Source organism: Neophocaena asiaeorientalis, unplaced genomic scaffold (genome assembly GCF_003031525.2).
Source record: "Neophocaena asiaeorientalis asiaeorientalis breed wild unplaced genomic scaffold, Neophocaena_asiaeorientalis_V1.1 scaffold308, whole genome shotgun sequence".
NCBI lineage: Eukaryota > Metazoa > Chordata > Mammalia > Artiodactyla > Phocoenidae > Neophocaena > Neophocaena asiaeorientalis.
Window position 1 is genome coordinate 2,210,610 of NW_020172768.1, and position 14,773 is coordinate 2,225,382.

General features: G+C 41.7%; 1 protein-coding gene across 1 annotated transcript; it reads right to left on the minus strand.

Annotated features, from left to right (window-relative positions):
- Positions 1–1,368: 1,368 nt before the first annotated feature.
- On the minus strand, positions 1,369–7,034 carry LOC112396879 (acrosomal protein SP-10). The gene is made up of 4 exons (XM_024740835.1): positions 6,983–7,034; positions 4,514–4,819; positions 2,256–2,375; positions 1,369–1,493 (listed from the first exon to the last, which is right to left on the minus strand). The coding sequence occupies exons 1-4, from the start codon at positions 7,032–7,034 to the stop codon at positions 1,369–1,371; spliced, it is 603 nt and encodes a 200-aa protein (XP_024596603.1).
- Between the last annotated feature and the right edge of the window lie 7,739 nt (positions 7,035–14,773).

Sequence of the window (14,773 nt, forward strand, 5' to 3'; positions counted from 1 at the left end):
TACTAGAGCTAATCAATGAATTTGGTAAAGTTGCAGGATACAAAATTAATGCACAGAAATCTCTGGCATTCCTATACACTAATGCTGTAAATTCTGAAAGAGAAATTAAGGGAACACTCCCATTTACCATTGCAACAAAAAGAATAAAATACCGAGGAATAAACCTACCTAAGGAAAAAAAAGACCGGTATGCAGAAAACTATAAGACACTGATGAAAGAAATTAAAGAGGATACCAACATTAGAAAGTCCAGAGATAAACCCACGCACCGATAGTCAACTAATCTATGACAAAGGAGGCAAGGATATACAATGGAGAAAACACAGTCTCTTCAATAAGTGGTGCTGGGAAAACTGGACAGCTACCTGTAAAAGAATGAAATTAGAACTCTCCATAACACCATACACAAAAATAAACTCAAAATGGATTAGAGACCTAAATGTAAGACCGGACACTATAAAACTCTTAGAGGAAAACATAGGAAGAACACTCTTTGCCATGTCTCAGCAAGATCTTTTTTGATCCACCTTCTAGAGTAATGGAAATAAAAACGAAAATAAAAACACTGTTTACAATAGCCAGTTCATGGAAGCAACCTAAATACTCATTGACAGATCAATGGATAAAGATGTGGTGCATATATACAATGCAATATTACTCAGCCATAAAAAGGAACGAAATTGGGTCATTTGTTGAGATGTGGCTGGATCTAGAGACTGTTATACAGAGTGAGTAAGTCAGAAAGAGAAGAACAAATATCGTATATTAACGCATATATGTGGAACTAGAAAATGGTACAGATGAACTGGTATGCAGGGCAGAAATAGAGACACAGATGTAGAGAACAAACGTATGGACACCAAGGGCGGGAAGTGGCGGGAGTGGTGGTGGTGGGATGAATTGGGAGATTGGGATTGACATGTATACACTGATGTGTATAAAATGGATGACTAATAAGCACCTGCTGTATAAAAATAAAATAAAATAAATTCAAAAAAAAAGGAAAAAGAAAGAAATAAAATGGATCTACTTTATTGTGTGGAGCAGAAGGAAGCTCAGAGTGACCCTGCCCCTGGTTGATGGGAAAAGACTCTGTCTGGAGTCTACATTCTTTAATCATGTGGAATTTATTGAAAAAGAAAAGAATGTTGAGAGATGGGGTAAGGGGATAGGGAAGTTGGAGGCCAGAGAAGAATGTGGAGCAGGGCATGGATAGGAGAGGAAAGATATTTGAGCTTTCTGTCTGATAGGCAGAGGAAGATGTGATTAGTTTTTGACTGGGGAAGAAACTAAATATAAATTGGGTCCAGTAGGGTGAAGGAGGACTTTTGCTGCCTGACTCAGAGCAGGAAGTAAGGGCACAGGCTTCTAGACCTTGTTGCAGAAAGATTGATTCCGACAGCATATAACTTGCATCCTGGTTCCATGGGATAAGTGGTTCATGGCTGGGCACATGTTTTCACAGCCCTGGACAATGAATTGAAGTTTTCTACCTGAAAGAAGCAGAGGCAGACTGTAATGAGCAGAAAGCTTCCTCCTCCAATCTTAGCTTTCATCCTTGGTTCCCAGTGTCCCTATGTAGGCACGACCAAGTCCTCCAACTTGTATATTCTTTCCTTCCTCCCTTCCATCTGCTTCTTCTGGGCCCTTCCCCTGATCAGTTGCCCACTCTTTCTAGTGAGGGACCAGACAAACCACAAGGGAAGTCAGGCAGTCAAGGGAAGTTCATGGGATGGAAGTAACCAAGATCCCTTCCTTATTTTGAGGATGAGGACTGAGTGTAAGGGTAGAGAGGTGTAGGAAGACACATATACAGGTCTGCCAACCTGTGAACACAGACTGGTGGACAACTGTTTATTACTTAACTCATGTATTCAATATTTAGTAAATGCCTACCATGGGCTGGACATTGTGCTAAGTGCTAGGAATATATAGCCATGAACAAGATAGACACATTCCTGAGCTTACTGTCAATGTCTCAAGGGGCAACCCACACATTTCTTTAATAGGAAGAGACAGCCAATCTCCCTGCCTCTTTTTAAGACATCGTAAGCCTGCTGGGAAGGGCCTCTCCCTCAATAGCTGGAATTCTGCTCTTGATTCTTGAAAGGATAAGGTTCTCCTGGATCTCCAAGTTTCTGGGGAATCACAGCTTGTTCCCTCCTCGGCCCCTGCCACCGTATCTCCTCCCCATCAGTACTCAAGCTGGTTGATGTGTTCTCTGGCGAAGACTGGCTCGTGAAGTCCCCACATACCTTCAAAGATCTTCTTTAACATGCACTGCTGGGAATTCTGAGTGGAGCAGACTCCCTCTCCTTGAAGACATTTTCCTTGGTCATTCATATAAGAGCATGTGTGGCAATTTAATACTGGGCCTGAAAATTTAAGATCAGCCTGATGAAATAACCTTAGGATCCAGGTTGTATAGCCTTGAGTCACACATCTGGGGAGGGATGATGGGCAACAAGTAGGTGGATACAACACATTTCATTTCCTGGTTCTTGTTAGGGATGTGAGGGCTCTGTGTCTGAAAGAGCATATTTTCTCTTCTGTGCCAGAGGAAATGCCTTCATTCTTATTGCTTCATCTATGATTTTCATTATTGATGAATCCCACATTTATCTCTCTAGTACTGACTTTTATTCTAATTCATCACCCAGTGGCTTCCCGGACATTTATCATTAGATGCCCTTCTGCAGTGTCTAACTCAATAGGAGCAATAGAACTCCTCATGTGACTGACTCCCTTTCCTACTCTCCATCACACTCTCACTTATCACAAGGCACAAACACTTGCAGTGAAATCTGACAGATTAATAAGCTGTGTTAGGGCTTCCCTGGTGGCGCAGTGGTTGAGAGTCTGCCTGCCGATGCAGGGGACACGGGTTCGTGCCCCGGTCCGGGAAGATCCCACATGCCACGGAGTGGCTGGGCCCGTGAGCCATGGGCGCTGAGCCTGCATGTCCGGAGCCTGTGCTCCGCAACGGGAGAGGCCACAACAGTGAGAGGCCCACGTACCGCCAAAAAAAAAAAAAAAAGCTGTGTTAGAATGCTGTAATGTTGCAAACATTACATCAATTCTCTATTCTCAAAGTGACCTTCAGTCAGGTCAGTTTGTCACAAAGCGCAGTCTCTTTGAAGCGATTCCATATTGCCTCTCTACCTCCACTGCCAATTCCCTAATTAAGGAAACATAAAGTGGAAAGAATATGGGCTTTGGAGTCAGACTTAAGTTTGAATCCAAGGTTTGCTACTTTCTAGCCAGATGATGTAACTTCTCTTGTCTGAAAATTTGGAATACTGCTACTTATGTAATGGGGTGAAATATAAAGTGTCTATGTCTGGTAATAACTTGAGACATTAAACCTTGGATCTTGCTTTCCTTCCTTGAAGAACCCGTTTTGAGTAAGAGCCAAAGAATTGCAGTTGTCCTGGGAACTTATTTCTGGATCTAACGGACAAAAGTGTCAGCATGCTTTACTTTCCATTGATGAAAGAAATGTTCACATATTGAGTGAGGTATGGAGAAGTTATTCTGGCTTATACATTAGTTAACTTGAATTTTATGCTAACTAAAACAGCCTCTTTGTGGCCTATTGAACAACTGCTTTAATTATTAAAGAAAAGGTCACATTAACCAGAAGTAAAAAATGTCCATGTTAAAAATAAAGATTAGGGCTTCCCTGGTGGCGCAGTGGTTGAGAGTCCGCCTGCCCATGCAGGGGACACAATGGGATGCCAGTTCCAGTACTCCATTGATGATAAAACTCCCTTCCCAGGTGCCAAGGCCATACTGTACATGTATGTGCTGGTCTTTTTGTTTGTTTGTTTGTTTGTTTTTAACCTTGAAGAAATGTATCCCTGACTTGTTTAATGTTCTTTGTTCTGACAAGATATAGAACTGTGCTGAAAACTCTGCTCCTCCAGAGCAGTTTCTCAGAGTAATCTGGGAAGCTGGCTTCTGGGCTATAGTCCTCACTTTGGCTCAAATAAAACTCTTTTCTATTATTATTATTGATTGTTTATTATTTCCATTGACACCGTGTTCAAACATGAAAACCAAGATCTACCAGCTCCACTGCTAGACATCTCTTTAGAGGGTTTGCAAAGCATTTTGACATAGTTTGTTAAGAGGCAGATTTAGCATGAAGCTCACCAAAGTTTTCTTCCATGAGCCCCTTCCAGGGGAGCTGTGGGCATCTGTATTCACAATTTCTTGCGTAGAGCGAAGTTGGAGAGACTGCTGGTACTTTTATATTTGTTTTGTTTTTCTTAAAGAGGGCCCTCTGAACAGTTTAACCTCCAAAGGGCCCCACAAAACCTGGATCTTGCCACCTGGGATTATTGTAAAGAAATGTAAAGAGATGTAAAACGTAAACAGCTCTCTTTGGGAGAGCTGTTTGTGAAGTGTATGAACTATTCTTTCTTCTGAACGCCTTAAAATTGGTTTTCTGTGTGTGTTACCTACTTCCCACCTGAAGTCAAGGATGGGCACCCATCCAAATGCGGCTCACCTGAAACTGTGCTTGAAGGCGGGATGCCTGAAGGCTGTTCACCTGCAGGCCGTTCACCAGAAGTCTTTTCACCCGAAGGCTGTTCACTGGAAGCGTGTTCCCCTGCAGCGTGCCCTCTTGAAGCGTGTTTGACTGCACTGTGCTCACTTGAACCATGCTCACTCAAAGTGTTCTCGCCTGAAGAAGTCTCATATAACGCCTCACCATCTGAAGGGTTTTCAAGTGAAAAGTAGTCACCTGAAGGTTGCTGAACTGAAGCTTGATGACCCATAGAGCCAAGAAGCTCATCAGATTGACCTGATGCTCCTGGGATGGAGAAATAACAGAAGAGAGATGGTAAAGGTGAGAGAGGACGTCTGGATAAAGAGTTCTTTCCTATGGAGCAAGGCTAATGTTGTGGGGTTCCTAGGTTTCTGGGGGCCTAGGTCAAGCACCTGAAGATACTGCAGATGTTGGATGCAGTCAACCAGTTACCTGGGAGGCCATGAAGGACAGGGGTGTTAAGGAAACACAGAGACCACCTCTGTGATTGAAGGGAAGAATTTTAAGATCCACAACATTTGTGTGGATCTGTGTACCCTGAGTGGGCACATGGGGGCCTCCCCACCCAGCACCAAAAGCACTGTGCCTCCCTGACAGAGCCAACAGCAGGAAATCAATGTCCCATCATTCATGTAATCAGAAGTCCACCACTAGCCTCCCTCCAGTTCCCCTGTGGGTGAAAGGTAAGAATGGAGATACAAGAGGGAGAGAAAGCAAATTGTTTCAGTAGCTGAGTAATTCTAGCTGAAACTGAGGGTGGAAGATTTTAAACTTTGGACAAGATAAATTTTAAGCTAGAGATGACAAATATCTAATGAACCCACAAAAATTACCAGAAGGCACTAAGACACCTTTACTTGGCAAGTTCATGTTCTTTCACACACTCAACCCCAATCCATGTGAGTTGGGGACACAAAGCCAAGTTGCTGTTAATTATTAAGATAAAAACAATCTTTGCTTCTATATCCCTGAATTGAGATTCCTTGTGACATATCATTTACACCAACTTTACAGAGTTGTCATGAGTATTCAATAAGATAAACTGTGAAGTGCCTAGTCCATTGCTCAAGTGGTCAGCTAATTTTAGTTTTCCCTCCTCCTGACCTTGCATTTGGAATTACAAAACTCTTAGCTGGTCGTTCTGTTCTGACCACTCTCTTCTACATTTAATCCATCTTATTAGTGGCTGTCAGACAAATATCCTTAAGTACAACTTTCGTTTTATTAAGTGTAGCGCCAAGCAGACAATTTGATTATTACTTTTTTTAAAAAGTATTACTCTTTGACTGAGTAACTGATTTAGACTGAGTAGCCTAGAGAAGGGCGGTGAGTAGACTATAATGACTAAATTATTAATCCTAGCCAAAAGCTGAATTACAGGATCTTTGAGGCCTAAGTCCCCAAAATACTCTAGCTCTGTAAGAATCCTGCAAATATATATATTTATGTGTGTGTGTGTGTATGTATGTATGTATTCTGAGTGATTTGAAGACCTTACAATCAATAACTTTCAAAAGGTTAGCATTAGAATACGTTGATAAAGGAAAGGTAAGATTTACTAAGGCTTTAAGGAATTTTTAATTTTAAAAAGTTGTTACAGAAATATCATCTTCTTGACTGATCCTTCAAAAGTTAACAGAAGTTTTAATAAAGAAATTTGTGATACGGAAGGGAGGCTTGAAAAACACACTAATTTCTTTGTCATGCTTATAGTTTATGACTCATTGCCTCACAAAGTGGCTAGGACATACTACCATCTGGTAGCTATGTAGCTACTTTTCTCAGTCAACTTTTGAAAGTCTAAGAAAGCAAAAGACAAAATCTCTGAGAACTGATGTTACAGAAAACACTTTGTCATTTAATAGACAGCTCAGAGCTCATGGCCTCTCACTTCTCCTGTAGGAGGAAGGAGGGAACAGAGCCCACCCTGAATGGGGGTCCTGAAAGAGGAAATACCACTGGATGGATAGACCAATGAAAGAGTGGCTTGTAAGTTCTCTGGCCCAGAGCCATGCTGTGTTCTCGGATGACTTTCCAGGCATACCACACTCCCATATCCTCGTGTCTCTCCTTCTACATTAACTACACAAGGATCCCCTACACTCAGTTCACGGGGGCAAACCTTCACTGGACCTCCACAGAACCCCTAGACCAATCTTCTCATTTCACAGAGCATCAGATACAATGTCAAGTGGCTGAAAGTATTAGGAACGAGACTGTGCTAAGCCAGTCTCTGATGGTGAAGCCATAACTAGGAGGAACCCACCACCGGTTCAGTAGCTCTCAGAGTTGAACTTGTTCAGCTACTCCTAATTCTGAGTTAGATTGGTTTGGGTAACTAAGATACTGGCCTGCCTTCTTCAAGGGCTGAAATGCCTTAAAGGTGCCTCTTACATGTCCACCCAGAGCCAAGACAAGAGGACTTACCTCTGGCAGATCCAAGCAGATACAGACTCACTAATAGAAGACATTTCTTCATCTGGATTTTGGGAGAGAGGGCACCCTGGTGTGGGGCACCCAAGAGCCGTGAAAAAGACTGTGAGCAGAAGCTCCCAGTGCTGAGCCACAGAGTCTGGGATTCTAGAACCTCAGAAACAATTCATCACAATGTGTTGTGCTCTGAGGTTCTCATGTCGCCCGATCAGGCAGGTTGGACCTCTGGCAACCCACGGCAAGTTGTACTGTGAAGGCTCATGCACCATGGTATATTGGGGCTCTCTGCTCTACCTTAAAAACTCATATTACCAAAATAACATATACTCTATGTAATAAATTTTAAAATCTATCTACTCTCTTTTTAAAGTGTTCTTGACAGTGAGGTGTGATTAGCTGGTTATTTTTTGTTTGACTCTCTAAATGAGCCTTTTTTTCCTTTTGGTCCTGGAACCCAGAAGGATGATCTCTCTTGAGTTGATCACCTGAGTGCTGGTTGGGGTTGGCTTTAGATTGTGTTTAGCCAATGGAAGATTGGAGAAGAGAACACACACACACACACACACACACACACACACACACACATATACACACACATACACACGGATTGAGATGGAAGTATTTATTCCTCCTATTACCTTCCTGCCACAGTTCTGACACTGGCTGGGTCTTGATGTGACAGTTTTTGAAGGGTGTCCTCTCTTCCATGGCTTTAGCTCTCCACCAGGCTATGGTTACATGTTTTCCTTCCCCTGCTTCCTCAGGCCTAGTAATGATGATGATTTCTTGCAGTTGCTAAATCTGGATGCCCCAACTTTATTATATTTTTTCCTTAACCCTGCTCACTTCTGCTAATAGTATTTTCATAATGACCTATATCAATCATGGTTTGGGCAGGAAACAGATGGCAAACTCAAATGGGTAACAGGAGAATTTACGTGATATGGACATTGAAAAGGGATCTACAAGACATATTTGAAAGCTGTGCCTTGAGCTGTAACTGCTGAGAAGATGGATGCAGTGAAGCATCCACCTGGTATTAAGCTAGAACTTTTGGGGGATTGGGTGGCAGAGCTACCATAGCCCCCATCTCCTCCCTTTTCCCTGCCCACCTCTCTTGGACCACTTTGTTACATGTACCACTGAATGCTAGATCTAGAATAGATGTATTTGTCACTCATAATTATTTAATGCTTGTCTCCCCCATTAGACTTTTTTTTAATACACATAGCAGGCAAGTGTAATGACTTTCTTTTTTTAATATTTATTTATTTTATGTATTTATTTTCCTTATTATTATTATTTTTGCCTGCATCAGGTCTTAGTTGCAGCACACAGGATCTTTGTTGAGGCATGCGGGATCTTTTCATTACAGCTCACCGTCTGCTTGGGTTTCTCTCTAGTTGCGGTGTGCAGGCTTCTCTCTAGTTGTGGCATATGGGCTCCAGGGCATGTGGGCTCTGTAGTTTGTGGCACATGGGCTCTCTCATTGAGGCGTGCGAGCTCAGTAATTGTGGTGTGCAGGCTTAGCTGCCCCTCAGCATGTGGGATCTTAGTTCCCCAACCAGGGATCGAACCTGCGTTCCCTGCATTGGAAGGTGGATTCTTTACCACTGGACCACCAGGGAAGTCCCTTCCCCATTAGACTTTAAGCTCCTTGAAAATGGTGTTCCAGTCTGTCTTGAACACTGTTGTATCCTCACTACCTAACAGCATGCTTGACACGTAACAGGTGCATTTTTCCTGCGTGAAGGAGAAAATGAATTATCTTTTCTGGACCTTGCTCTACTTCATGGAGGAAGATGTATAGACAGCCCCTAGAGTGGGCTGGCTGAAGATTCTGGGTCAATGGGAGAAAGCAGGACCTCAGGAATCAGAAGTTGCAGAACAAAACTAGGTTTTCCAGGTCTGCAGCTCAACTCCTCTGGAGGAGAGAAAGGCATGACACAGAATGCCATCAATAGTTCCTTTTTTTGATGTGGAGTGAGTTAGGAGCTGAGATCACATTCAGTCAGACTTTTGTTGATAGAAGCAGTGGAAATTAGTGGAAAGGAAGAGGTGTTATCTATACCACCTACCAGTTTAAAGTATGCCAGCAGTTCTCTTTGTAATTATCAGAACTTTCTGGGACATCCCTGCCTCACGCCTCCCCAGGAGTGACAATATTAACAGATAAGACCTTAAAGCCTGACTGTTCTCTCCTTAAACCTCATCCTCCAACTTCTTCCTCCCTCTTCTTAAGGTTGGCTTTACAGAACTATACCCCAACCCCACCCAGGCTGACTTTCACTGGGCTCTACTTTGGGAATCTTCTCCCTGTGTCCAGTAGTCTGGCACTTCAAAGTCCGACCTGTGAGTATCTGAGCTCATCATAGAGCTCATCATAGAGCTCCATCACCCATGTGGTGATGGAGAATTCACTATGGAACTTGAACAGTTCTGGAGCTAAGACATCCAGAGGTATTCCGGGTCCTGCCCAGATGAGTTAATGCTCCAATTTCTAATGCCCCAAATGAACCAAAGAACTAGCCAACTCAGCTCCTGTAATGTTTGTGACCTGGTTAAAAAAGATGAACTGAGTCAGAGTCTTCTAGAAATATGCAGTTGAAACACAGAAAGACAGAGAAAATTAGCTATGGGGAGCTGAGTTGAAAGGTCATTTAGACTCATGTGCTGAGACCACTATTTGGGGCCAAACGGGGGATAAGTAAGCTGAGAAGTCCGGGAGAAAGTAACAGAGAGAAAAGAGTACAGAGGAGATGAGAGATACCAGGCCTCATTCGGTTTACCTTAACCTTAACTTTAAACGATGGGGAATTAGACATATACATGTCAGAATACACACCACTCAGACTGGGCCTCATGGAGACCTGAACACAGTCTGTGACCTGCAATAGTTCCGGATACACAGCAGTTCTAGTAATAGCTATCTGGTAGACCTTCTTTTCTTCTAGTCTTCCTGCCTACGTTCTTACTGCTCTTGTTCTAAACTGACTTTCCTCTACTCTGTATGCTGTGACTTTCACTTACTTATAACTCCTACTGATTCATAACATTTTTCTTTTTTGAAGTATAGTTGATTTACAATGTTGTGTTAATTTGTGGTGTACAGCAAAGTGATTCAGTTATACGCATGCATACACATATATATTCTTTTTCAGATTCTTTTCAATTAGGTTTATTACAAGATATTAAATATAGTTCCCTGTGCTATACAGTAGGACCTTGTTCTTTATTTTATATATAGTAGTTTGTACCTGTTAATCCAAAACTCCTAATTTATCCCTCCATCTCCCCACCCCATTTCCCCTTCGGTAACCATTAAGTTTGTTTTCTATGTCTATGAGTCTGTTTCTGTTTTGTAAATAAGTTCATTTGTAACATATTTTAGATTCCACATATAAGGGATATCATGTAATATTTGTCTTTCTCTGTCTGACATTTCATTTAGTATGATATTCTCTAGGTCCATCCATTTTGCTGCAAATTGAAATATTTCATTATTTTTATGACTGAGTAGCATTCCATTTATATATATATATACATATACATACATATATATATATATATATATATATATATATATGTAAAACATCTTTATTCGTTTATCTGTCAATGGACATTTATTTAGGTTGTTTCCATGTCTTGGCTATTGTGAATACTGCTGCTATGAGCATTGGGGTGCATGTGTCTTTTTGGATTAGAGTTTTCTCTGGATATAAGCCCAGGAGTGGGATTGCTGGATCATATGGTAACTCTATTTTTAGTTTTTAAGGAACCTCCATACTGTTCTCCATAGCGGCTGCAGCAATTTACATTCCCACCAACAGCGTAGGAGGGTTCCCTTTTCTCCACACTCTCTCCATTTATTAATTTTAGACTTTTTAATGATGGCTATTCTGACCGGTGTGAGGTGATACCTCATTGTCGTTTTGATTTGCATTTCTCTAATAATTAGCGACATTGAGCATCTCTTCATGTGTCTATTGGCCATCTGTATGATTCATAACTTTTCTTCACTCAGAGTTTCTGAATGTTCATTACTTCTGCTAACTCATGACTTCTGCTTATTCATGGCTTATGCTGACCCCTGACTTCCCTGACATGTGCCTTTGTCTATTCTTTGGTCCTAATAGGCATTCTTGACTCTGACATCCAGTTTTCAAGAGAGAAAATCTCAATGGCTTAACCTCTCATTCTCATCCCTTTTGCACAAAATTCTAATGCCAGGCTACCTCACAGGTCTTTCATGCAATTCACAGTGGCCAGGATGGAGGTCTATGTGATACCTAGCATGGTGATCTATGTTAAGAAACCTAGAAAGGGGTCAGAGCTATGGTAACCATTCTGAAGTTTCCTGAAAGTCAGAGGGGGCACAGTAAAATGGAAGGCATGTTTCTTCACCTGTGCACTGCTACTGCCAGGGGAAGGCATCAAGACCTTGCACAATCTGTCCCCACATGTACTTTCTCTGTCTTGTGTTTCCACTCCTCCCCTTCCCTTTCTCTACCTTCATCCCAAGCTCCACCACAGGCCACATCCATACACAACTTCTAATTATTCTCTGAATATGCAATGCCCTCTGCATTTTCATGGTTCCCCTCCCCCCCTTCCTGAAACTGTACTTCTCCATCTAGTCTTCCCGATAAGAATTCATTCTTAACTCTTCACACACTCCCTGGGAAGTCTTAATCCATGTCAATCACCACCTACCAATGGAAGACTCCCCAAATCCACCAATCTGGCCCACAGACTCCTCTCTTTCCAGTTCAGACCCATATATCCAACTACCAGCTGGACATTTCTATCTGGATATCCCAGGATATTTGAAAGTCAACATTTGTGATACTGAATTCATCATGTGTACTCCAGCTCTGTTCCTGGGACTTTTAGCTTGGTACGGGCACACCTTGTTACACTGTGCTTTACTTTATTGTGCTTCTCAGATACTGCCTTTTATATCAATTGAAGGTTTGTGGCAACCCTGCATCAAGCAAGTCTATTGGTGCCATTTTTCCAACAACGTCTTCTCACTTCATGCCTCTATGTCACATTTCGGCAATTCTTGTCTTATTTCAAACTTTTGCATTATTATTAACTTTGTTATGGTAACCTGTGATCAGCGATTTTTGTTACTCTTGCAAAAAATTAGGACTCACTGAAGGCTCAGATGATGGTTAGCACTTTTTAATCAAAGTATTTTTAAATTAAGAAATGTACATTATTTTTTAGACATTATGCTATTGCATGCCTGCTAGACTACAGTATAGTGTAAACATATCGTTTTTATGCACTGGGAAACCAAGAAAATGCATGTGACTCACCTTATTGCAATGTCTGCTTTGTTGTGGTAATCCAGAACCCAACCTCCAAGGTGTGCCTGGGCGAGTCACATGATGAAAGCTATGTTTATACAGCAGAAACGAACACAACCTTGTAAATCAGCTATACTCCAATAAAAATTAATTTAAAAAAAATCTTTCTCAATTAAAAAGAAATTATGTTTACACTATACTGTAGTCTATTAAGCATGCAATAGCATTATGTCTAAAAAATGTATATACCTTAATTTAAAAATACTTTATTGACAAAAAATGCCAACCATCATCTGAGCCTTTAGTGAGTCATAATCTTTTTGCTGTTGGAGGCTTTGAAATACTGTGAGAATTAGCAAAATGTGACCAAAAATATGAAGTGAGAAAATGCTGTTGGAAAAAGTGGCACTGATAGACTTGCGAAGCGCAACAAAGGGTGGGAGTGTGGCACGATAAAACGAGGTGTGCCTGTAACTGACTTCCCCCTTGCCCTTACCTCCATATTATGTCAGTTTCACCTCAAACTAGTTTATCAGCTCCTCTTTATTCCCACCAGCATAACCCAAGTTCAGGCTCTCATCTCCTTTCCCCTGGACCACTGAAACAGCTTCCTCTCGGCCTCTGTCGTCCTCATCAGAACTTTCTTTTTTTCTGTTGCCAAAACTGACTTCTAAAACTAAAATCCTGAGTAGTAGACTTCCGCAGAAACTCCAGATAAGGGTCTCTCAGATCAGAGCTTCTCTAGCTTCAGCTGCCATAGCCTTACATCCCCACAGGAGCTCAGCCTGCAAACAGGTGGTTAGACACTTCTGCACCATCCTTTCAAGACAACACCTTCTCCATCGTCAGGTTGCATGAACCCAAAAGGAGCAGCCTGTTCAAAGGTGGGGAAATCTTCTGTTTGGCTGGCCATATAATATTTGTCCCTTCTGTAACAAATCAAGTCAGGGATGGGAGGAAGGATATTATCACTGGGAATTGTGTGAGTAAAAGGATACAGCAATTCCTACCTTTCCCTTCACTGGCTTTTCGTAATTGTGACTCAACCAGTGGTGTGCTGAGAGCTGGCTTCAACTGGCTTATGAGAGCTGATTGTTAGAGTTTCAGGAATTTTACAAATTGGTGGTTGAACACAGGTATTAATAAAAATTAACATATAAACTGACAAACTATATTAGAAACAAAGATAAATACTCAAAACCTCATCACTCCTTATTTATTTTACTACATTTTACTATTAATCTGCACTGTTAAGGTTATTTAGTTCTGTTGTATCTGTGTGTTAGAAATACTGTAAAATGATGTGCACATCTCTTAACTTAATTCAGTGACGTCAGGATGGTAGCTTGAAATTGCCATTGACACCATGTAAATCTACAAATTCTACAAATCAGGACTCTCCCCACCCTCCTTCACCCCACAAGCCAGCTGTTAAACATTTACCAGCACACCAGTGGACTAAACCCACGTACTTATAACCTAGGAAAGTTGATGATCGACTTCTCTTCAGAACACTGAAATCTTGCAAACTTATTTAGCATAGGAACTCATCTGTGACAGGGCAACTGCTAAAAGCTTTTAAAACTAACAGACTGGAATTCTGCTGTGACTGAATCCAGATGGGGAACGATAATTGAAACTAATGGTGGAGACCAACGTCTACAGTCTTTTGTGTTTCTTTTGTAAGAAACAGAGAAGTGTTTCTTAATCTTAAAAAAAAAAATGCATACCATTTTTGGGTAAACATATAAAATCTTACTCTACCCTAAGGAGGCCCCCTTTAAACCTCCTTGATGGTGGCTGAGAAAGGCGTTGACTGCTTTCTGATACCTCTGTGGGCTAAGATGATTTTGTCAAGCTTTGTACAGTGTGCACTGAGAAAGCAATTAGGTTTTACTTTCTTTTATAAAGTGTATTATATTAACTGTATTCATATATTTATTAAATGACATGTCCTCCCACCCTAAGGTTCAGACATTGTCTGTCCCCACCCCTAACTCATGCACCATACAAAATGTGGAGTCCCTCAGCACTCCTCAGGTTAAAATGGGTCTTCTCTATCTTTTCCACAGCAGGAAGGACTGTGAACAGAAGCTGGGGTAGTCCCTGGCCTCGGTGAGGGGCTGGGACAGCTGGACTCTCTGGAAGGAGAGTCAGGGGGAAGCTTCAGGGAGTGGAGAGAAGAGAATCCCTGGGGACTGGGCTAGGCATCGGGGCCCACCCTCCTCCCCTTAGAATCCCAGAGCATTCTAGGACTAGGGCTAACTGGGAGTCCCAGAAAAACAAACACTAACTAAAATCCTTATTCTCAGCAGATTATAAAAAATTATTTCTGAGGAAACACATCCATTCTTGTTCATGATGTGGAGCTGGTGCTAGGGACCTTCCGAGTCTAAAGGAGCCATATCTGGCAGCAGGAATCCAGTCCTCAGACACTAATTTGGTGGCTCTTGGGACCGAGAAGACTTGC

Bases quoted from the DNA above. Each gene is read 5' to 3' on its own strand.
- LOC112396879 (XM_024740835.1), bottom strand. From the start codon at position 7,034: ATGAAGAAATGTCTTCTATTAGTGAGTCTGTATCTGCTTGGATCTGCC. The intron at 4,820-6,982 runs GTAAGTCCTCTT...TCTCCATCCCAG, and splicing joins TCTGCTTGGATCTGCCAGAG to GAGCATCAGGTCAATCTGAT. The intron at 2,376-4,513 runs GTGAGCCGCATT...TTAAATTTTCAG, and splicing joins GCCTTCAAGCACAGTTTCAG to GCCCAGTATTAAATTGCCAC.